Below are 25,268 nucleotides of genomic sequence, written 5' to 3' on the forward strand. Positions count from 1 at the left end.
TGAAACTTCGGTATACGAGGCGCATCCAGAAAGTAAGTTTCCCTATTTTTTAAAACAAATCGAACACACACTTTCAGGAAAACATTTATTGGCAACAGGTACAGCAATGTTTCAGCTATTTTTCAACACAGCCACCATCAGAATTGAGACACTTGCCATATCGTGGGATCAACTTTTGTAACCCTCTGTTGTAGAACTCTGCCGCGTGTGAATGGAACCAGCGTGTGACAGACGTCTTCAGCTCTTCGTCGTTGCCAAAACGCTCACCGGAGGACAGGAATTTCTTGAGGTGCAAGAAAACGTGAAAATCGCTTGGAGCAAGATCAGGACTGTAGGGTGAATGATCAAACAACTCCCAGCCAAATTCAGTCAAAACAGCTGCTGTGCGCCGAGTTGTATGTAGACGAGCATTGTCATGGAGGAGCACAACACCTGCAGTAAGCATTCTACGCCTCTTGTTTTGAATGGCACGTCGCAATTTTCGCAGTGTTTCACAGTAACGGTCAGCATTCACTGTTTCACCTCTTGGAAGGAAGTCAATGAGCAGAATGCCCTTCCTGTCCCAGAACACCGTGCACATCACTTTCTGTACCGACAGTGTCTGTTTGAATTTCATCCTGACCGAAGATCCACTGTGTCGCCAATGCATTGACTGCTGCTTGGTTTCCGGGGTGAAGTGCGAAATCCAAGTCTCATCGCCCATGACGATCCTGTCGAGGAACTCGTCGCCGTCATCGTGATATCGTTGCAGAAATGTCAGTGCTGCTCCTAAACGTTGCATTTTGTGTTCGGGTGTCAGGTTTTCGGCACCCACCTGGCACACACTTTTTTGAACAGCAGGTGCTTAGTGACAATATCATGCAACAAGGATCGCGATATCTGCGGAAAATGCCTGCTCAGCTCCGTAATCATGAAGCGACGATTCTCCATGATGCACTGCCGCACCAGCTCAACACGATCATCATTGATGAGGGATGGTCGCCCAGTGCGCTCTTCATCATGGACACTTTGACGACCTTCGGAAAACTGCCTACACCAGTGACGCACCATCTGCTTACTCATAATGTTCGGCCCATAGACCTGACAGAGCTGCCGATGAATTTCAATTGGTGCAATGCTTTGTGCATTAAAGAACTTTATCGCCGACCGAACCTCGCAGGCGGCGGGAGAAGGAATAAGAGCTTCCATTTCGGACCACTGCTGCCACGCTACTGGCACCAGGTGGGATCTGTCCGACTGGCACATGATTGATACGTCATAGATCTATTACGCATGCGTAATTTACACGGCTAATTACGTTTACATTGAAGGGGGAAAAAAATCGGGAAACTTACTTTCTGGATGCGCCTCGTACTTTTCCAATTACAACTCATTTTTACTTACTCTTGACTTCAAATTTATTATTGTTACTAAAGTCCAATAATCTATAGTGATCTGAATATATTTTATAATTTTTGTACAGATATTATGTCCTGCTAGGGTTGCTAACCGCCCACGTTTTACGTGGTCAGTTTAGAAAAAGGACTCTTCGTCCAGACAACATTTTGACCCTGCCCTGGATGCCGAAACATCCAGAAATTGAGATTTTGTGCTGTCTGGACGAGCTGAATATCCAGTTAGATGATATGTTGGCCTCTGTATCTTAAGATGTGTGTATAATGCTTCATAATGCTTTTGATGAACTGTCTGTAGATATGCTGGGATTAATAATTTTGTAACATTTTTAATGCCAATTTCAGTATCTAATGCCTTCTGTGAAAGAATTTACAGTTTACTTGGTCATATCTGGACAGATAACTGAAACAAACTGTCTGAAAATCTGATCAAGGCAAAGTTACAAGTAAACGTTAATTTAGAGTATCATGTTCTGTTTCTTAAGGACAGCCCTAGTATCATTTCTGCAGAAGACATGAAAATAAATACAGGTTTAAGAGAATTAATGATGATTTTTCTTTAAAAAGTTAATATTGTTTACCTGCATTTCAAATTTCCATTGTGCTATGTTGTGGTTGTGGGTGCTATTAAATATTATAATTCATGATCAGTATATACACTTCTATGGTTATTTCGTGTCAGTATTTCCATTTAGGCTCAAATGTACAATTTGAAGTATGTTCAGGAATCAGCTAACAGAAAGTTGGCATACCTATGGTCCTCTAATTTTAAACTTTTTTCTAGGATTCTCTCGCCTATCTGTATATTTTGCCAAGCATAGTTTTTACAGAACGACAAAGAACAAACAATTCCACATTTCCCTGACATTGTGTGCAACAGCATTGAGAATAATCTTTACGACTTACACCAATATAGGTGGTATTCCGTACACCACCTAGTTGTTGAAGAACAAAACACATGTCACAGTTAACCGCACAATGCCACACATCATGGCTGCCTATAATCCCTGCCTCTAGATAGCACTGGTGAGTCATTCGTCACTTTAACCGTATTACTATTAGAGAGTATTTGCCACTGAGCATGAGCCTCTTTCAGGAGCTTACATATCAACACTGAAATGTCTGTTACAGTCACGATGAATGTAATCAAGAAGGAACCTGAGGTTGACCCTTTGGCTATACAGTGGAGTGATGAGACTGATACAGCTGAGATGCCCTTACTAGAGGTAAATTGATTGGAATTTCTATGAGTGACAAGTTTAACATTGTAGAATATAACATGAGTTTTATGAAAACGTCTCCCAGTTTATAATTAGCAGACTTTCAGTACAATCTAAAACATTTCAAATCTAGAGTTGATTGTCATGTCAGATGCTACATGCTTCTTTCATAGGCAGAGTCTACTCTTTCTTAGTATTTTAAGAGTTGATAATTGACTCTCGTTTCATGTCAATTTTAAGATAACCTTCAATCACAACGCTTTTCATAAATCCTCTTATTTTTTAACGTCTTATATTCTTTAATGAATATAGTATGTAAGATTAAAAAGTTCGATAAGATCCAAGAATCAGTTGCCTTTCTCCATACCAATAGGAGATCGATGATGCGATATATGACGTCACGCATGATGGCAATGGCAATACTTAAACAATATGGATTTAATCCGGGGCTGCTGCCTCAGACACCCCTGTTACGACCACTTTTGTTTCTCCCACCTGTTACCACCACCTTTGTTTCTCCCACCTGTTACCACCACTTCTGTCTCTCCCACCTGTTACCACCACTTTTGTCTCTCCCACCTGTTACCACCACTTTTGTTTCTACCACCTGTTACCACCACTTTTGTTTCTCCCACCTGTTACCACCACTTTTGTTTCTCCCACCTGTTACCTCCACTTTTGTCTCTCCCACCTGTTACCACCACTTTTGTTTCTCCCACCTGTTACTACCACTTTTGTTTCTCCTACCTGTTACCACCACTTTTGTCTCTCCCATCTGTTACCACCACGTTTGTTTCTCCCACTTGTTACCACCACTTTTGTTTCTCCCACCTGTTACCACCACTTTTGTTTCTCCCACCTGTTACCACCACTTCTTTCTCCAATCCTACACACCACTCCACTCCACGAAATGAAGACAAACGAATAGAAGCATTTGATATGTGGATGTGGAGAAGAACGGAGCATGTGAAGTGGACAGAGAGAATAAGAAATAAAGTTGTGTTGGAAAAAGTGGGTGAAGAAAGAATGATGCTGAAACAGATTAGAAAGAGAAAAAGGAATTAGTTGGGTCTCTGGTTGAGAAGAATAATAGACGACATTAGGATATGTGGATCATATGCGGAGACTAAGAAGAAGGCAAAAAATAGGAAAGATTGGAGAATGCTGCCCATGGGCAGAACACTTGCGTAGGTATGTTCAGAATACCTGGAATGTCGTATCTAAGAACAGTCGCTATTTGCAAAGACTAGTCGATTCCATGCTTACTTGACTGCAAGATGTGATCGAGATAAGGGGAAGGTAGACTAAATATTGAATTGTGGCTTTTTGTTTTGTTTTTTGAACGCTTAATTGTTTGAATGTTCAAAGGCAGATGCCAGTTGTTTTGTGTATGCCACGAAAGATATTTTTGTTGAGAATAAAATCTTTTTTCTTTTCATTTATAGCCACAATGTCATAATGATAAAGTCATGGCATAATACATTCATGAACCTGATGTTAATTGCTAAAATACTCGTAAAAGAAAATGGAGCAATTATGTATATTTTGTCTCTCTCTTAAAAACAAATTAAAAAAGAACATAAAAAGCACGAGGTTGTATTTGAACGTAGGACCTCACGAATGAGAGGCCGGAACGCTACCATTACGCTTTAAGTAACACACAGAATACTTTAATTATAACTGTAGATATCAGGCAACGTGGTCCAACAACATGTAACATTGCCTGTTTCTGAATTGTAGCGAAGATACCTGAAGGGAACTTTGCTTCAAGAGAGCAGCCACTTTTTCTTTTGACAACTATACATACTTCATATTTATAAATAGACACAAACATACATATTACTGAGAACATAGAAATGCTGCTAAGTGATATAGTTCTGCTATCATATTTATGTTCATGTATATGTACTAGGAGATAGTGAGGAAGGAAAAGTAGCAGTAAGTACCATCTGTGTCAGCATTCATTATCCGATACTGTCAACACCATGAAACACTGACAAATGATCAGGTTGGAAGGCAACTGATATTTGCTGCAGAGTATACTGATGATGTCACTGTGGAAGTAATAGTTTGTTCCGACTAGTACATGATGAACGGCACCGAAATATTTCCACTGAGTATAGAAGAATCCTAAACAAGAACTTTAGATATGGAACCTATGGTCACTGATGTGAAATGTCTGCAGTACAGGACATTAAAGCAATTGCAGTTTGGTTCTCATTAATTAAATGCAGGTAGTGTTATTGAGGCTTTGTCAATTTCACTCAGTTCCTGGCTAATACCGCTGTAGGCATTTCTCCTGGGCCTAAATGCCCTGCAAGAAAATATTATGAACTAGGAAAAAATAATGAAATGTTTAATATTCGACTACAATATTCGCAATCCACTGATACTGAAAGAGAAATAAAACGTTATAAAACTAAAACACAAGTCAAGTTCCTTTACCAAATAACACAATTTTAATTTCATAATCAGTGAATTAGGGCTGTCCATCATGTTCTTGGCAATGAGGGACTGCAGGTAATATTACATCTTCGGAATTAGAAGATCATTTCCACAACCTTTACTGAACTAGAAACGACTGCTTCAGAAATAACTATCCTAATGCACTACTGGATTCCGATAGACTTGCACTTGGTAAAGTGGAAGTTTTACTGCCTGTTTGTAGAATTGTCGTTGACACATCTCCAGGTCTTCATCACGTCTTAATGAACGTCGTTATAGACTGGATGAGCTAACACTAAATTATTCTGTAACTCATATTGAAAAAGAATAATTAGGCAGCAACACCACTTTTTTCTTCTTTCAGTTGATACATGTTTTATAATTGTATCTTGTGATGTTTCGATTCAGAGAAATTATGTAGCCTACAGACACAGTACAGTGTCTTTCCTACTCTTCAGTTATCAATATTTCTGCAGACAAGGAATTACGATATATTCTAGAAATAAACATTTTCCATTTGTGTATCATATCTACCTGTTAGCGTTTTGTTCTTATTTTGCCATCAATTATTTTCTTTATACTGTATTTCACATGTGTCTTAATTAACAATCTACCCTTTTATAAAGACAAGAATAGAGCATGTAGCACTTGAAATCACATCAATACAAGCTGTTATATGTTCCATATGGTTATGTCTGTGTCTTCTGCAGGAAGAGAATTTGTTGGATCTCCACGTGGCTGAAATAAAGACAGAATGCATGGACCATAGCTGTGAACTCAATTCAGATATTAAAGATGAGGAAACTGCAATGCCAACTAATTTTGTTACGACAAAGTGTAAAACTGAGGTATGTGGGTTTACTGGCTGTTCTTCTTTCAGTCTTAATCTTGTATTCTTTTTTTTTCGCAGACAGTTACTATAACAACGAACTTACAGGGATGTTAGCATATCGTCGCCTGAATGCAAGAACTAGGTAACTCGAAATTTGCGTTTTTTAGTTACCTCTTTTATAGCATAGCAAAAATCGCACAAAATGTAATCCAGGATCTAGGTAACTGATCAAACGATACCAGCGACATCTATTTTCCAATATAACAAATAGGTAAAAGAAAACGAGATATGTTCCTTAGTGCAATAAATAAGTAAATAGGCGATGTCATAAAATATGAAAACTCAAGTTACCTAGTTCTTGCATTCAGGCAACGATATGTAAAAGGCATTAATACAAGGTGAACCAGCCTGGATTAGACTCCTAACTGCACTCACATATGTAACAATGCTACCATATACGAAGGATTTGCGGTTAGTATTGAGTAATGATGTACTTACCGAATTCACAATTCATGTTCGAAATGACGTCCTTGTGATATTTGTCAGGCTGCACTTCTCCTAAAGACATGTCCAACAGCTCGCCGCATTTCGTTCTCCAAAATGGCTCGAATTTCGTGCCAGATATTTTGTTTCAATTCCTCAAGTAAATGTGGGTTATACCCTTAAACTTTGCTTTTCAGTGTGCCCCATAAATAAAAATCCCAGGGATTTAAATCTGGCGATCGAGCTGGCCATAATCTACGACTTACCACCCTTTATCAAACACTTCCTGAATGGCAGTGTGAGCTATGCCATTATCCTGCATGAAATAACTGTGCTACTTTTCGTCCTCGCTCAGCTCATTAAAAATAGACGGAGTATGAACTGTGTATATCTTTGTGTGTTGACTGTTTCCTCAAAGAAAATGGGGCCAATCAGTCTTCATTCGCTCATTGCACACCATACCCCAATTTTTATGTCATGTAGCGGTTCGTGAAAATGATGTGAATTTTCACTGTCCCAGTAACGACGTTTTGAGTGTTCACGTAACCATTGAGATGGAACCATGCTTCGTCACTACAAAAAATAAAGGCGGGGTCAAGTAGTCCATCATACACTGACATGCACAACCTAAGTCTGCTCTGATAATCGGGTTCCATTAACCTCTGAACTACACGAATTTTGTAAGGTTTTAATTTTAATTGCTTCGTACCTCTTATCACTGAAGACTGTGGCACCCCTACCTGTTGAGCTACACAGCGGGATGATGATATAGGACTTCTCTCTAGTCGGTGGCCAATTTCATCTAACATCTCCTCAGTTAGAACACGCTTCACACATGTTCGTTTCTTATCCAATACTGATCCAGTTGTACGAAATTTCTTCACCAAATTGTAACTCATTGCTTTAGAAGACTTTGGCGAATCAGGGAATGACTGACGGAAGTTTGTTACAACTGTTCTCCAAGATTCGTATTTCACAAAGTTGTCATAAATAAACACTTGTTGTCAAGGCTATATTTCATAACCGACATACTACTGCACTCTAAATGTACAGTATACAGCTGCACCCTCACTGTGTGAACGTGTTTACGTAACTAAACACGGAACATACGCGAGCAAGAGATCTGATCACTGCAATGGCCCAGCAGTTACTACGCATATGACTTTCCACTGACACTGGTCTAGCCCTAGCTGACACACTCTACATTTTATATGTAAAATTATTTAGTATACCCTAAATTTGAACTATGGTGTGTGTGTGTGTGTATATATATATATATATATATATATATATAATCCACATCTGTGGAGTAATGGTTAGCGCGTCTGGCCGCGAAATCAGGTGGCCTGGGTTCGATTCACGATCGGGAGAAGTTGCCTGGTTGAGGTTTTTTCTGGGGTTTTCCCCTCAACCCAATAAGAGCAAATGCTGGTAACTTTTGGTGCTGGATCCCAGACTCATTTCACTGGGATTATCACATTATCATCTTCATTCCATTCAGACGCTAAATAACCTGAGATGTTGATACAGCGTCGTAAAATAACCTACTAAAAATACTTACATAGATACTACATATATACACATGCAGACCCACGTGCTCACTTGCGCGCGCGCCCCCGCCCCCCACACACACGCACACACGCGCCCTCCCCCCACTCCCTCCCTCTCTCGAGTGTTTCACGAATATCGTACAATAATTTAAGATCTCATTTCTGACGTTATGCTGATCAACATATTTGATATTTTAGAAATTGAGTGAACTACACCCCACTGGATATTAATAATAAACGTGAAAGGTATTTAAGATTAAGCATTTGAATTATCTACAAAAATGTTACTGGGTTTATTATAAATTAATTACAGAACATTCACGTTATTAGTGACCTGAGAAATCTGTATTAAAGCCGGTTTTGAAAGACTTCACCTTCTGCAGTTGTACAAGTATGATCTGCACACACCTCATTCTGCGAATCTGCTCTTTTGCCAGCCGGATACGTTGTTCAACTTCTCTCATAGGTTCACTCCCACTCTATACACAATGTCTTTAAACCTCCCCGCAAACAATATTCTAATGGAGGTGGTCAGAGAATGAGACCACCACAGCCTAGCCAACATCTTGGGAATCTAGCTTTCATATAATGCATTACTTCTCCTGGAAAGTGAGACAACGAGGCACTGTGTTGGGAATATGTTATTTCTAATGTATTCTATGGTATGAACATAATTCCTCTCGCAAAAATTGCAAGTACCTTTTCCCCATAAGACGACCCTCGAAAATGTATGGATCCATTAAATTATTTTTCACCAAACCACACCACTCATTGCAACTGAAGCGGTTTTGGAACTTACGTATCACAATCTCTTGGGGATTTTCCTCTGACCAAACATGTGAATTTTGCATGTTTGTCATTCCACATCAAATCGCACAAAATGGAACAAATTTTGACTTTCATATGACTGATTGCAATTGAAGGGTTGGGTGCAAGAAAGACACTTCTCTGAAATGCAAGTTTTGAGAAAATTGATGTTGAAAATTCAAACCGTAATGATGTTACCTATGCACGCCTTTATATTTTGGATACTCCTGACCTCTATGATCACACTATTGAAGTACAACTTGGTGATCATATACGTAACAGATCAGAGAAACAATAAAGCGTTTTAAAATAATAAACTATTGTGTGTCCTTATTTCCACCTAAGCACTCCAGTCTTACTTTGTGCCCACCTCCTCCGAAATTTATATTTTAAATACGGTATATAATTTATATATTAAAAATATGAAAATATCTTTTGAAGAGTCCACTGCAAGAATGATGGATGTCATTTGGAATACATTTTCCAGGAGAAGCAATTGAAAGTTTGAAATGCTTAGCGCTCGAAGCTTAACTGAGATTTTCCGATCATTACTGGACAATGACTATCAGTGTTAATACCATATAACTCTCTATGCACATTCTACTGGGTGTTCAGTTCAAAGTGTATCATGGCTCGCTGTATGCCGTCATGTGGCTAGCCGATGAGCCTACAGAATTCAATCTTCCTACACTTCCGTAGAGGCGTATTACCTATGAGCCTGAGAAGTTGCCTAGCAAGTACGGCGTTCATTCTGAAGAGTACGTACCGATACGTACGGTAATGCCGGTAGTGGCAGGAACATGAACTGTTTGGAAACACGTACTGTCAGGATATGGGGAGAGAGTTAAGACGATTACTTACGTATTTGTTGACATTAACTTCGACGGTCAACATGGACATGGAGCATTTGATTTGTGTTGTGGAATGTTGCCGTACGCAACCGATGATAACAAATTCCCTGCGTACGATTTGCCCGCGTAAAACACAGTTCGAAAGAGGTTATGGTAGCACACAGACCGTACAGACCGCCATCTGTTGCTACGACGTTCAAGTTATATCGTACACGTTCTCAAGTTCAGATTGAACGCCTTGAATAATAGGCAATTTCTCTGACATATAAGGTGAAACTTGCTTCAAATCGATGACTCAACAACAGTGACATCATGACACACTGTGAAATGAACACCCAGTATATGTCTTAAGCTATGCATTGACAGTCTTGGTTCATTTTCGACAAGAAAGTGACATCCATTCTTGCATATCTCTATCTTAGTGTGTTATTTTTAATTGCTTTCACTGATAGTTTTACTAAAATACGAAAATATGTCAAGATGTACAAAAGATATCACTCTTTATTGAAATAATTGTTCCAAATATACAATTACATTTCAATTTTCTCTTTTATTATAGTACAATATACTACTTGCTGATAACAAATGTTATTTTTCTTTTTTTTTTTCAAAATTAAACATTTTTGTAGTAAAACTGAGGTCTGTTCAATATGTGAGGATGGGTGTGAAGAAAGTAATGCTTAACATTTTCCAGACTGTTATCTTGAAGTAATCGTTCGAAAATATACAATGACATTTCATTTCAGTTTTTCTCACTTATTATAGTACCTACTATTTGTCAATTGAAAATGTTAATTTTTTTTTTTTCAAAATTAAACATTTTTGTGGTTATCACAAATACCCCCACCCCCGTTGGTACTGCATGTTATTTAAAATATTTTGGTATTGTTAGGTTAAAAAGTATTGCATGTTAAAATTCCTTAAAACTGACGCACAATACAACATTTAAACCATCGTATTTTTAGCACACTATTTTAAAATTCTTGTGAAATATAAAAAAGGACAAATTTTAGTTTTTTTTATGATAGTTCTAGAGCAGTACAAAATATTGTATTTAATCTTTCAAATGCGCCACACCACAAATATCACTTATACAGGCATAGACTTACAGTGGCAATTGGTGTTACGTAACAGTGCGCGAATAATTTTCGTAATTTGATATAATCATGACTTCACAAAGAGGAAATAAGTATGGAAATAATAAAATATATCTATTTATAAAAAATTGTACCATTAACGGAGAGATTATATTTTGTTGGTGTATGATTTAACGTGGAATGACTCATATTGAAAACTCCATTGCAGATAAATGTAAATGTAGCTTCGTCACTGAAATACATGAACAAATGAAACACAAGATCGTCATTTATCCAGGCAAAATACTGCATCCATCTGCATAGTCCTCTGTCTGTGGATGTTGAACTCACTCGGAATGATAAGTGTACATTTCCTACATCCTGTCAGCACTCATTGCTATCCACACCCCACTTTGAGGAGAAACTAGTCGTCTGGTTATGCTTCGTTGTACCATACAAAGAATATTTTCTCCTTCTTCATTCTCTGCAGCCCCACACTCATATGACACTGAACACAACCGCCGGACTACTCAGCAAACTCCGACCTTACCCACCAAAGCAGAGCAATCTGAGACCGTGCGCAGCTTCAGGGGACTTGTGGTTGATTACACTGCGACACTGTGACACCTGTGGTAACACATTGGAGCGATATATTCATCCTGGGGAGCAGAATCGGTCACTGGGGCGTCTAAATCGCCCTGGGCCCCAATTGGGGCTCTATGTGAATGTACGTGATCTCTGGTCCGGGCTCGGCATCTAAACTTGCATATAGGGGCAGTATGAAGGGTCCACTATTGCTTCGTTGCTGGATGCCCTGTTGGGCCACACAATTCAGATGTCACGCTTGAATCCGTGGGACAGGACCACGGAGATAGGAAAGATGCCCGCTGGTGAGATGGGAGTTATAAGCCTACGAAACTTAACCTAATAATGAATATAAGTAGCTAGAAGGGGAAGAAATATGAGGCCTAATGAGTAATTCTCAGCAAATCCCGTCATGTAGGCGGACATGGCAAGTCTATACAGTGGGGATGGAGAGGTGGAAATGGCTGTGATTATGTGGTGGACATTCCACATGCAATGGTGCCGGCAGTGAGAAATAGTGAAGAGAAAGACGAGAGAACAAAAAGGGCTGGATAATGATAATACGATAAATGTGCAGAAAGGAATGCACGAGAGCCACCATTGCACCCTGCGGTCACCAACTTGGAGGAACCCACCTCGACTGGCCTAACCTTTGGTTTGGTATGGTTTTGGTGATAGTGGTGATAGTGTGGTGGTGTGCCATCTTGTTGAAAATGAAATCGCTCATTCCCATAGAGTACATAAATGGATACCTGACATTGATTCCCAATAAATTCACACATTGGCTGTGTGAATGTATGAGTTTTCTATAGAAAATACAAACCCAGTACGCACAATAATGGTGCTTCACCTTAAATTGTGTTTTGTTAGACCAAATCATTTTGCTAGCAAATTACTCTCCCTCTTTAATGACAAACTTGCAGCCATATTTTTGTTACTGTCTTGTCAGTTCCATTGTTGGCTATGGCATTTATGCGACTAGCATTATATTTTAATGGAAAATCACACTACATGTTCCCACACCATTTCAGTTAAACTTTGAGAGTCCGTATAATGTAGCATTTGTGAAAATGTATAGGCTATACATTTTTGGGCCCCTCTGTATTGTGGTGAAGCAAGAAAATTCTTAAACATTGTGATGCTGAGATGGTTCGTTATTGGGTAATGAAGTAGCCTATTTGCCGAGTGATTATTCTTATAATATAAATACAAATCTTAGGGCATTAGGAACAGAAAATCTCTATGAGTTGTGAGCTCAAAAATCTGTCCTTTGTCACTGAAATTTCAACTCGTGCTAAACAGGATTTCAAAGTAAGTGTATGGCATGAAAATCTATTTACTATGAGTGCAAAGTTGCTCCATCTTTCTGTTGTATTCTCTCTTTATGTTTTAGGAAGAGTTGTGTGACGTGGACACAGTAAAGGACGAGCTGAAACTCGAGTTTACGGCAGGGGAGAATGAGATTCTGACAGATTGGTGAGTATGATGTGCAAGTCTTCACACTGTCCTGTCTTTCATTACTTCATTAATATTGTAACTTTTGATTCAAATTAATAATGTAATTTTATTCTCACAACAATAATCACTTTCTACAATTTAATTTAAACACTCCCGTCAACAATGGGATTTCCACTCCACACAGCGACACAGTATTCGTTATTGCACTCCACAGACGACAATGACAATTCACTTGGATTATTGCGAACAACAATGTACTGCTAATCTTAACTAATGTTCAGAAAGCACTATTTACAAAACAGAACTGTCAGTTCTAAGTTCACAGTTCGTTGCCTTGGCTAGTTCCTCTAGCTCATTCACTCAAGTTCACAGTATCTCGAACCCAAGAACTTCAGAAACAATCCACTGCACTTCGAACTCAGGACTTCTGGGACAGTCCACTGCACTCGAACTCAAGTCTTCCACTGCATTGCTTCCGCCTGGACACTGCTCAAGTTCACTCTCGTGTCGAATCCCAGACTGCTGGTTCACAAGCTGAACTCACTGTCCAATACTACAACAACAACTACTGCTCAGCTCACTTGCATCTGGTATTTATAACCAAACCATAGTTTCCGGAAAGTACGATACTGGAAATTTCTACAGATACCCAGAAGATGGCGCCTCTCGACTTCTTTGGATTTCTCCCCTCAGTCGCAGACGCATTACTTCCCCCTCTCTGCCGCGGAACAGCGTGCCGTCATTTCCCTTATGTCTGTCCTCTCCAGACCCGAGCGGCCGCAACCTTCTTCGCTGCGTCGCTCGTTTTCTCGTGCGCCCCGACCTCTGTGGTACGCGATCGACTCCCGACTGTCACAATATTATCGCATACAACATTAATTTGCAATACATTACGGCATGCAATGGCTGGCCATACACTAAGAATAGTGTAAGAGAAGACCAAGGACGTCTATGATTGGGAAGCACCACAGCGACTTTGAAGTGGTAGACAAGGGGAAGACTTAATCAAGCAATGCTGAATAGAGAGATATATAGGAGACACATAAGATTGACAAGCCTGGAAATTGGAAGTTGAGGTGTGATAATCTGCTGTATAAAGATGGGTAGATGTGCTGGTATGTGATTGTCTTTGTTATGAAAGATTCAAGATACTTTGATATCGAAAAAACATAAACTATATTAAAATTGATAGCGCCACTGTTACCAACATCACTACCACCAACACCACTCACTACTAAAACTGCCACTGTTGATGTTGCTTCTTTAGCCTTCATTTGTGATCTTTCTATTCCAACATCTTCTGCTTAATCCTTTCTATATATTATTTTAATGTACCGAAGTACATATGAAGTTTCCATGCAGATATTCTGCGTCATCATACGATCAAAGAGTAGTGGAATGGAGAGAAATTCTCTCCGGCACCGGGACTTGAACCCGGGTTTTCAGCTCTATATGCTGATGCTTTATCCACTAAGCCACACAGGATTCCCATCCACAATAGTTAATTGTGAATGCTTACATTTAAATACATTTATTTTAACAATATTTCCGTTCTCGTTCTTGTTGTTTCCATTCCCGGTTTATTGTGAACCAGCCTTAATATTTAAAGAACACTAATAAAAGATTTACATAGTCATACAAGCACAAATTGAGTAAAATAATGCTAACATACTAAATAATAATTACAAAATAATACAAGGCTGGAAGTTACATTCAATGCATATGCAAGTGGTAAGTGAACCATTACTACGAATTACAAGAATAACAAATTCAAATGTAAATTATAACTATATATAATTGAGAAAAAAAAATATATATATATATATATATATATATATATATAGACACACACAAGGGAGGATTAAACATGACTACTGGTCACGTGTTTAAACAATTTACTTTTAAATTGCAGTATTGTTCGACAGTTCCTGAGGGAGCTGGGTAGGGAGTTCCAGAAACGAATTGCTGATACTGTGAAAGAGGAAGAATAGTGAGCTGTTTTATGGCAAGGCATAGATAATAAAGGGTCATTTTAAGAACGAGTATCCAGGCTGTGATAAGAGGACAAGAAATTAAAACGCACCGAGAGATAGTTAGGCGAAGAAGTATTGATGATGCGATATAGGAAAATTATTGAATGGATATAAATTCTTCGTCTCGTAAAGGTGGTACGTTTATCTGATCAGAGAAGTCAATATTTGCCAATCCAAGTTTATCCAGACTTGGTTGTATTTCTTTGGTCAAATCACGTATATTTGAAACATATATGTTGTTTGTCTTTGCAAGCAATTTGCAAGCATTGATAAACTGTAGAAAAGCTTCCCAACTTGCTTTATAAAGACCAAGTCCTTTGTACTTCTTAGGTGAGTAAAGCATATTGTCTGGAGTGTCGGATGGAAGATTTAAAATATCTTTTACTGTAATTCTAATCAGAATGTCAGCATCAGACAGAAACTTTGAAGGAATTCTCTTCATTGGAGTCATTTGAAAGGTGTAAATAAGTGAAGGACATATAAAGGTGGATATGATGAGAAACTTTTGGTATGGCTGTAAAAGAGATGATGTTGCTATGGCTTCCAGCTTTTGTTTCAGTTTGTCCATTGTTACTCTAGGATCGAAGACCGCTGTAGAACTGTAATTGACACCAAGATATTTAATGGTTGCATCTGGAGTTAATGGATGATATTGATTGATATCATTTGTGATAGGTTTCCCAAATTTTTCTATTGTATTGGGAAAATTATTTTTGCTTATTCTGTCATCCAAATTTCTTATCAACAACATCTAATTGTTTTTACAAACATTATTTAAAATTATTATGATTTGTTTCGTAGTGGTTGCTTTGCTTGCTTTGTTCCCGCGCATTTTGTGGATCCTGTTTCCAAGTATTTTTTGTTGGTTTAAGGTGTTTATGCATCGTTGCAATGGCGACTAGAGGAAGAAATTAATTATCAGACAGAAAGTACAAATAATAAGGGATTGGAGGTTAATCCTCACATAACGCTATCACACATGGCAAAAAGGAATGGTTTGCTAATTCATTATGGGGATTAATGAAGAAGAAACATGAAATTGTCAATGCCGAATTTCTCTGAGGTCTAAATAGTGATGACTAGTAATGTTGCTCTTTCTATATAAAGTTATCATTTTAGTATTTTTGATACAATATCTATAACATAATGTTTGAGTTCTTTTAGTGATTTATGAATACAGATCATTTCACTTGTCCTTGTTGTTCATAATATCTTATTTCTTTATTTCATGTAAGTTTTACATTCATTAGTTTTCATATTCAAAATTCTTCTTAATATTATTCAATATTGTATTATATTTTCTGATTCTTGTATACAAACCTCTTATTTATGTTTTTTTTTTTTCTTTCAGCTAATTTACATTCCAAATGTTACACTGTCCTAAATTGTACCTTCCATTCAGAATTTCATAATGTTAATTTGAAGAGGTCATAACAGCAAGTATGCACAAATGTCCTGTGTTTTGGACCAGCTATTCTCAGAAACCAGTACCATATTGTGTATATTTTTAAGGCTATGCAGAATCCTGAACTGGTACTTGCATAGTATAAATCTGTATCTTATACTGTACAGTAGTTTATTCCAATGGCCTTTACACTGTGACCAGATTATCTGCGAACCAGTGAACGAGATTTCAGTGGCTAGGTGGTTCCTTTCTGGCCGACATTGATGGTAGCAGCTGAAGATCATATAGTATATGCAGTGTAATACTAAACTGTGTACTGAATGCTTGTGTTTCTGTACTGATTTCTACAGTTTAGTAAGAAAATTGTCATGGCAAATAATTTATCAGATCATTCTATTCCTCAATGACTGTTAATTTTTTATTTGTATGTCAGTACAAAATCGTCTCATGCTGTCAGTAGATTATTTCTACAGGAGTACCCAGCGGGTGAGCATGTTGTAAGTCATTCTAGAATTCACAAGTTTGTTAATAGATTTTGGGAAATGGGGAGTTTGTGAGATAATTTGCTAAGAAGACATCACTATAATGCTCACAGAAGGAACTCTTGGTACCATAAGTTACCACCCTAAAATTTCCTTTGCCTTATGTTTCAGCTAGTGGGAATTTCCGACATTTCGATAAACGTCGCTACTAAATTACAATAGAGCATCGATTATCCGAAACAATTGGGGACGGGAGGTGTTCGGATAACCGATCATTTACGAAAAGAAATTGTACCAGTATCATAGTAGCAGTATGAAACAAAGAAACAGAGAACTGACTAGCCTAGTTTAACAAGTTCAAAATGGTCATTAAAGTAGGCCTACAGTTTAGGAAAAGAAGTCCAATTTCTTTTTTCTTTGCTTCAGAGCTAAGACTCTTTTTTTGCCACTAAAGCTCGCAAACAGCACTAGCGAAACTTGTACATGCCGCATGCATGCAAATTCAAATTTGCCAACTGGAACACTTTCGGTTAACCTATGTTTCCATTGACCAGTATTCGGATAATCGATGCTCTACTGCACTTGCATTAACAGCTATACTGTTGCGGAAGTGCACCAATTCATCATGTATTTAGATTTATGTATACATTTTGTGAACAGATTTTGACATAGAATGCATGATGGAAAAATTGATCCAAATCTCTTCTTTCCTTTTCAATCGCAGTTTCCTTCCACTTACATGGATATGATATTATGGAAGTTCGTGAAACAGCCGATATTAGAGTTCCGAAAACCCTAATATGATCAACGAGGACCCAAATGTGGTAGTGTCATTTGCTGTTACCTGTGGAAAAATAATGAGCCCATTTATTGGAAAAATACTTTGGTGTTTCGAGTTATAGCCTGTAGAACCACAAATAGCAAAATTTTGGCTCACTATGGTCATAGGTTTGGAGTTCATTCAGTTCCTGCTGTCTGCTGATGCTCTGATAATCTAGTCACTCAGTAAAAATAGGTTATTATTCAAGAATAATGTCGCTGAGTTTGTGCAGAATGCTTGCGGTACACTGATGATGAATACCCTAACATTAAATATGTTGGACTTAATAGTATGGTAGGAAATTTATTCGGAATTAAATTTACTTTGCACATTGCAGACAGTACTTACTTACTTACTTACTTACTTACTTACTTACTTACTTACTTACTTACTTACTTACTTACTTACTTACTGGCTTTTATGGAACCCAGAGGTTCATTGCCACCCTCACATAAGCCCGCCATTGGTCCTGAGCAAGATTAATTCAGTCTCTACCATCATATCCCACCTCCCTCAAATCCATTTTAATATTATCTTCCCATCTACGTCTCGGCCTCCCCAAAGGTCTTTTCCCCTCTGGCCTCCCAACTAACACTCTGTATGCATTTCTGGATTCGCCCATATGTGCTACATGCCCTGCCCATCTCAAACGTCTGGATTTTATGTTCCTAATTATGTCAGGTGAAGGATACAGTGCATGCAGCTCTGTGTTGTGTAACTTTCTCCATTCTCCTGTAACTTCATCCCTTTTAGCCTCAAATATTATTGCAGACAGTGTAACCTCAAAATGTATATTAATAATATTTACTTACAAATGGCTTTTAGGAAACCACCCCTCACATAAGCACACCATTGGTCCCTATCCTGAGCAAGATTAATCCATTCCCTAGCGTCATGCCCCACCTCCCTGAAATTCATTTTAATATCGTCCCTTTTACGTCTCGTCCTCCTAAAGGACTTTTTCCCCAGACCTCCCAACTAACACTTTATACCCTTTCCATCTCAAACGTCTGAATTTAATGTTCTTAATTATGTCACGTGAAGAATACAATGCATGCAGTTCTGCGTTGTGTAAATAATAATAATAATAATAGTAATAATAATAATAGTAATAATAATAATAATAAAATTATTTCGATAAGAATTGTAATTCCTTCGATATTTCTATTTTCATTTGTATACTTATATCTACAGTAAAACCCCGTTTCTATGTTTATTTCCCACTTTTAAGGAAACTAACTTAAGGAAATTTCATCTTTTGAGGAATACTCTTCAAGTGGATTTTGTGATAACAAAGTCCGAAATACCGAATCGAATTTCAACAATCAATAGTACCAGCATATTTGATAGTGCATCTCAATTGAAGTAAAGTGGCGCTATGCGGCGGCATTAATCTTTATATTTCTTTATGGTCTTCCTTTCCGTTTCTTTCACAGAGTGGTTGCTTTGCTTGCTTTGTTCCAGCGCGTTTTGTGGATCCTGTTTCCAAGTATTTTTTGTTGGTTTAAGGTGTTTATGCATCGTTACAATAGCAACTAGACGAAGAAATTAATTATCGGACAGAAGGTACAAATAATAAGGGATGTGGAGGTTAATCCTCATGTAGCATTATCGCGCATGGAAAAAAGGCATGGTTTGCTAATTCATTATGGGAGTTAATGAAGAAGAAAGATGACATTGTCAATGCCGAATTTGAGTGTGGTTCAGGTTCAACAAATGGAAAAACATTCGTGCCTCACCATTAGAAGAGTTAGAATAGTATATTATGAAACAAGTTCATAATGTAACAATTGTATAACATCATAAATGTGCTTCGTATGCAATTTTTTGTACGACAGCATTATGAAATAATTAATAATGACATAAGATTAGATTTGTAATGACGGGAAGTTTGATTTCAAGGTCTATGAAGAAACAGTTTGTTATGATATTATATTATAGCATTAGCCAGAGATTAACTTTATGATACAAGTTGTGCCTTCTTTAGAAGTCGTGACATTTTAGTTAGTGAGATTTTGAGGCACTAATGCAGTAATGTGGCATATTATACAGGATCTTGACTAACGATAAAACTGATGTACAAAAGAATATTATAATTAAATGTATTGAATAATAATAATAATTTAGACCTAATTAAATACTTACAATATTTGTTATGACAGCCACGTTATTTTAGCCTTTCGTCCCTATTTAAGGGGGGGGGGGAATAATCTCTCAGAGACTCGTTAAAAAGATTTCTGCTGTATATATATGCTTGTAATATTTTATATCTTCACATTGACTGTTCGTTTAAAATGATCAATTTTCATTTCAGCTTTGTGGACAATTTTGAGAAGAGAGTGTCATCAGAGTGTGATGACATGGCTCGTGAAGTAGACACATTGACACAGTGTCGCAGCTACAGGCTTGAAAACTCAGTTTGTAGTGACATAAGCCGCAGTTCTATCAAGTGTGATATTTATAGTGAGGTTTCTTTAGCGTCGCAATCACAGAAACATCATTTGCAGACGCAGACATTGAAAAATTCATTCAAATGTGATATCTGTGGGAAGTGTTTCTTGAGATTGAGTAATTTAAAGAGGCATGCACTGCTACACACGGGCGAGATGCCATTTAATTGCAATGTGTGTGGAAAATCTTTCAGAACATCAGGGAATTTGAAGGTACATACGGGCATACACACAGTCGAAAAGCCATTCAAATGCGACGTGTGTGGAAAAACTTGTTTGCAATTGTGTGATTTAAAGAGGCATGCACTCCTGCACACAGGCGAGATGCCATTTCATTGTGATGTGTGTGGGAAGTCTTTCACAAGATCATGGAATTTCAATGTACATTCACGTATTCATTCAGGGGAGCGGCCTTACAAGTGCGATGTGTGTGGAAATCGTTTCAACGAGTCTGGAGTTTTAAAGAAGCATAAACGCATTCACACAGGCGAAAGGCCATTTAAATGCGATGTTTGTGGGAAATACTTCTCATTATCCGGACATTTAAATGAGCATGCACGTATACACACAGGCGAAAAACCATTCAAGTGCAATGTGTGTGCAAAATCTTTCTCGGCTTCGCGACATTTGAAGAAACATGTACGCACTCACTCAGGCGACAGGCCATTCAAATGTAGTGTATGTGGGAAGTGCTTCGCGGTAGCGGGATATTTAAAAAAACACGCTCACACACACACACACACACACACACACAGAGGTGAAAGGCCATTGAAATAAATGTGTGTCAGTTTCTCTGGTTGGAGTTATATCACCGATGAGCAGACACGGGATTTTAGAGCAAATGCCTATTTTTTTTTTCCTTTCTATTGTGGGTCCCTATCACTACGGCATGTCGCGTCTTCAGGTTGCAGATAGAGGAGACGGCCTCCAGATATGGAGGGTAGCTGCGAATATATTGAATAAGCAGTCGTGGACAGCTGATATGGTGTGGTCCTCCAGCTAGGGGGTTGGGGAAGGGCTAACAACTCATCACTGTAAAAAAAACAGCTTGTTACGAAACCTTACAATAAGCCTCGGAATGAGACTTATTCTCTGGCACGACCATAGCAAAGGAATAAGCTTACGAGGTTTGGAATGTAACTAGTCTTTATAGAACAGGTGACGTAACATTAGTAACAAAAGAACTAGCTAGATATAGGATAGACTTCGTGGGACTACAAGAGGTTAGTTTAGATGGGAATGGCATATCACAAATAGGCGATTACTTGTATTATGGGGAAGGAAACATTAACCCATTACTGCATAAAGTTATTAATGACTTGAAAAATGCGTTTCTGAGTAAGTTTGCTAGTTTGTGACTTAAGAATGCTTTCTTACCATTTTTATCTTTATTTACTCTCTGGGATAAAAATTAAGGACCGTCCCATAACTAGGACGCTATGCATAATGGTCAGTGACAGTAGCTGAATAGAATAACCCCTCTTTTAGTTCCCATAGTAGTTATGTATTTATTATGTAGCAAATACATATACACATATTAGAATCAGTGTTTCAACTGCCCTCCTCACACAAGCCTACGCATTGCACAACACTACTGTATTTTGTGTGGTAAGGGTAGAAACATTTAGGGTGGAGTCCAATTTGACACTTGCTGCAGATGGACTTTGCTTTCTCTGTACAATTAGCACACCTTTGCAGAGTTTCATTTTCAACTGGCCAGTGGTGTTGACCATCAAATCTTATGTCTCCTGATGGAATGGGAACAATTTTTCCTTAGTGGGAACTCACCCCATGCCTTTTCAGTATTGTAAAAGCCAGGAGACGGCGAAAGTTGAGGAGCGGTTCTGAAGAGTTTTGAGGCTTCATTTTTCTGTACAGAAACCAAGCATTTACTATGAACATCAAGAAAATAAGCGAAGATGGACCACCACTCTGTTGTTGCCGCTGTTGCTAACATCGATACTACCAACGCTGGTGTTGCTGTTTCTGTGCTAGTGCTGGTACTGCTGTTGCTGCTATTGCTGCTGCTAGCGCTGGTGCTGATGGTGGTGATTGTAAAAAAATTCGTCGCTCTACAGCCCATGAAGGGTCAAGACCTACCAGCCTGCTGCTGGTCTCACATCCACATGCCGAAACAGAGGTGGACAATCATCCAACCAGAATGGCGGTATCGTGTGGTTAGCACGATGATTTCCCCCTAGCCATTATAGCTGGTTTCCGAAACCGGATTTTCGCTACCTATCGTAGCTCCACAAATGCATGATGGTGCTGGGTGGGCACAGGTCCCATACACTGGCCGAAATTTCATGAAAAAATTTTTTGCCCCATGAGGACTCGAACTAGCGTGCATTCCGTAATGCGAGTCCGAGGCAGGATGTCTTAGACCACAATGCCACGGCGCGGTACGTTGGTGGTTGTAGTAGTAATAATAGTACTTGTAGTTGTAGTAGTACGATGGCCTCCTACCTGGAATTACCTTCCCTGTCTTGGAAATGTTCATATATTAGCTTCCTTCTCTTCGGACGGCAATAACTTGTGCGAGAAACTTCAGCTCCATTTTTGTCTAATGTACTTTCAAAATCATTTGCAGCTTTTAGGTTAGAAGACTCTGGCGTACTTTCATCAACAATGTCATCTTCATTATCATCATTACATTTTTTTTTTTTTTTTTTTTTTTTTTTTTTTTTTTTTTTTTTGTAATTCCGCTTTACTAAGTAGCATTTTACCGCCAAGATTATTCATATAAGCCTCATGCTCGTCATCCGATTTATCACTGTATTTATTTGTATCATGGAAATCTTCTGGAAGGGTCACATATATTAGACTCTCATTATTATTATTTTGATTTTCCATTAACCCCAGAATTTCACTCACGGTTAGACTGGAAATAAAACAATATAATGGAAACCATATACATATTATAAAGAATACTACAGGAGTGCACACTGCATGGCGTCCTATTTTTAGGACGGCACTTTATTTCACCTTGTACCTAGCAACATACAAGAAAATTTTATTGTTGTTATATACCACATGAAAACTGAAGTATTCAACTCATCATGTGAAAATAAAAATCAGATTTCTGTACCACCATTACAGAGTAACTAAGAATGAACCTACACGCGGTGCATCACAAAATACTGTTATCCTGCCATCTTGTAAAAAATTAGCTGGTATGAACAAATGTTCGCGCGGAATTCAAACACTGCAACACCATAATACAATGTAATAATTTACCTTCTAAACAATGCCTCCAACTGTACTAAACAAGAAAAAGTTCCATAGAAGTCAGTATTTTACGCACGTCCCATTTTTAGGACGCTATGCAGTAATTTAATCACCAATTATGAACAGATTCATTGTACATAAAAGAATAAAATCACCAGAGAAAACGGTCGAATTTATCAGTGACAGGTTATCGTATTTAGTACTTAAGGGTAGATGGTGCGATATCGTAATTATAAATGCTCATGCCCCTACAGAAAAGAAAGACGACCATATAAAGGATAGCTTCTACAAGGAATTGGAACACACTTTTGATCAGTTACCTGAATATCACATGAAAGTTTTACTGAGGGATTTCAATGCTAAAGTAGGACGGGAGGATATTCTTAAGCCTACAATTGAAAAAGAGAGCCTACACGTAACTAGTAATGACAATGGAGTTAGGTTAGTCAACTTTGCGACACCAAAAAATGTAATTGTCAAAAGCACAACATTCCCCCATATGGATATACATAAATATATTTGAACTTCTCCAGATGGATTGACACACAACCAAATAGATAGACTGTAATTCTAACCATAATTTGGTAATTGGAGAATTAAAAGAAACACTGTCAGTAGCCAAGCGAGTAGAGCAACAAGTTAATACAGTAGATTCAATATCCTGAAATTAAAGGGCGAGGAAATTAAGCAACATTATCAGGTCGAAAATTAGAAAGCTCCGACGAAGTTGAGAAATAGTTAGATGTCAATAGCATGTGGAAAAATATCAGAGTTAGTATCAAAATTGCACCTGAACAGGGCATATATTATTATGAAACTAAGAAAAAGAAATCGTCGTTTAATGAAGATTGTTGCACGGTAGTAGAAAGAAAGAAACGGGCAAAATTTAAATTCTTACAGGATCCAATTGAGGCAAATAGAGATAATTATTTCAACGAAAAACAGGAAGCAAATCGTGCACTTAGGAATAAAAAGAGAGATTACTTGAAGGAAAAACTGAATGAGGTAGAAACAGATAGTAAGAATAAAATCATTCGAGATTTATATAAGGGTATAAAGGAATATAAGAATGGAAATCAGGCATGGGTAAACTTGATCAATGATGAGAATGGTGACTTACTTGCAGACCCTCATTCAATTCTGAACAGATACAAGAACTATTTTGGGCTACTACTAAATGTACATAGGCCAAATAGAAATGATCCGAACGAAATTCAAATACAAACTGTTGAGCCATTTATACCCGAACCCACACTTTCTGAAGTCGAAGTTGCGATAGAATATCTGAAAAAGTACAAGTCTCCAGGTATCGATCAAATTTCAGCAAAATTAATACAAGAGTGTGGAAGCGCATTATCTAGCGAAATTTATAAGCTTGTACTTGCTATTTGGGGAAAGGAAATTATACCAGAACAATGGAAGGAGTCCATAATTGCACCTATTTGACAAAGGGGACGAGTAATGGTAGTAACTTTCGAGGAATATCACTTTTGTTGACGTACAACATTTTTTCCAATATTATTTTGAGAAGATTAACTCCATATGCAGATGAAATTATTGGGGATCATCAGTGTGGTTTTAGGCGTAATAGATCGACTATTGATCAGATTTTTTTGTATTTAACAGATATTGGAGACAAATGGGTGTATGAGGGTACAGTACATCAGTTATTCCTAGATTTGAAAAAGGCATATGACTCAGTTAAGAGACAAGTTTTATATAACATTCTTATTGAATTTGGTGTTACAAAGGAATTATTTCGATTAATTGAAATGTGTCTAAATGAAACTTACAGCAGAGTCCATATAGGCCAGCTTCTTGCTTTTCCAATTCAGTGCGAGCTAAAGCAAGGAGATGCACTATCAACTTTACTTTTTAAACTTCACTCTAGAATATGCCATTAGGAAAGATCAGGATAACACAGAGGGTTTAGAATTCAACGAGTTACATCAGCTTCTTGTCTATGCGGATGACGTGAATATGTTGGGAGAAAATCCAGAAACGATTAGGGAAAACATGGAAATATTTTTTGAACCAATAAAAGATAGATTTGGAAGTAAACCCCGAAAAGAAGTGTATGATTATGTCTCGTGACCAGATTCTACGAAATGGAAATATAAGAATTGGAGATTTGTCTTTCGAAGAAGTG

General features: G+C 37.9%; 1 protein-coding gene across 4 annotated transcripts in view; it reads left to right on the forward strand.

Moving 5' to 3' along the window:
• Positions 1 to 21,434, forward strand: part of LOC138710300 (gastrula zinc finger protein XlCGF57.1-like) — a 52,734-nt gene extending 31,300 nt beyond the window's left edge. Inside the window, exons 2-6 of one of the 4 annotated variants that reach the window (XM_069841088.1) lie at positions 195 to 2,420; positions 2,526 to 2,620; positions 5,770 to 5,907; positions 12,637 to 12,719; positions 19,756 to 21,434. In XM_069841088.1, the coding sequence (XP_069697189.1) occupies positions 2,531 to 2,620; positions 5,770 to 5,907; positions 12,637 to 12,719; positions 19,756 to 20,668 (1,224 nt within the window). In that variant the 5' untranslated portion in view covers positions 195 to 2,420; positions 2,526 to 2,530 and the 3' untranslated portion in view covers positions 20,669 to 21,434. Of the gene's footprint in view, positions 1 to 194; positions 2,421 to 2,525; positions 2,621 to 5,769; positions 5,908 to 12,636; positions 12,720 to 19,755 lie in introns of those variants that run through there. The other 3 variants (XM_069841089.1, XM_069841090.1, XM_069841092.1) reach the window with 3 other exon arrangements.
• The last annotated feature ends 3,834 nt before the right edge of the window (positions 21,435 to 25,268 follow it).

The sequence above is a fragment of the Periplaneta americana genome, chromosome 12, assembly GCF_040183065.1.
Source record: "Periplaneta americana isolate PAMFEO1 chromosome 12, P.americana_PAMFEO1_priV1, whole genome shotgun sequence".
Lineage (NCBI taxonomy): Eukaryota > Metazoa > Arthropoda > Insecta > Blattodea > Blattidae > Periplaneta > Periplaneta americana.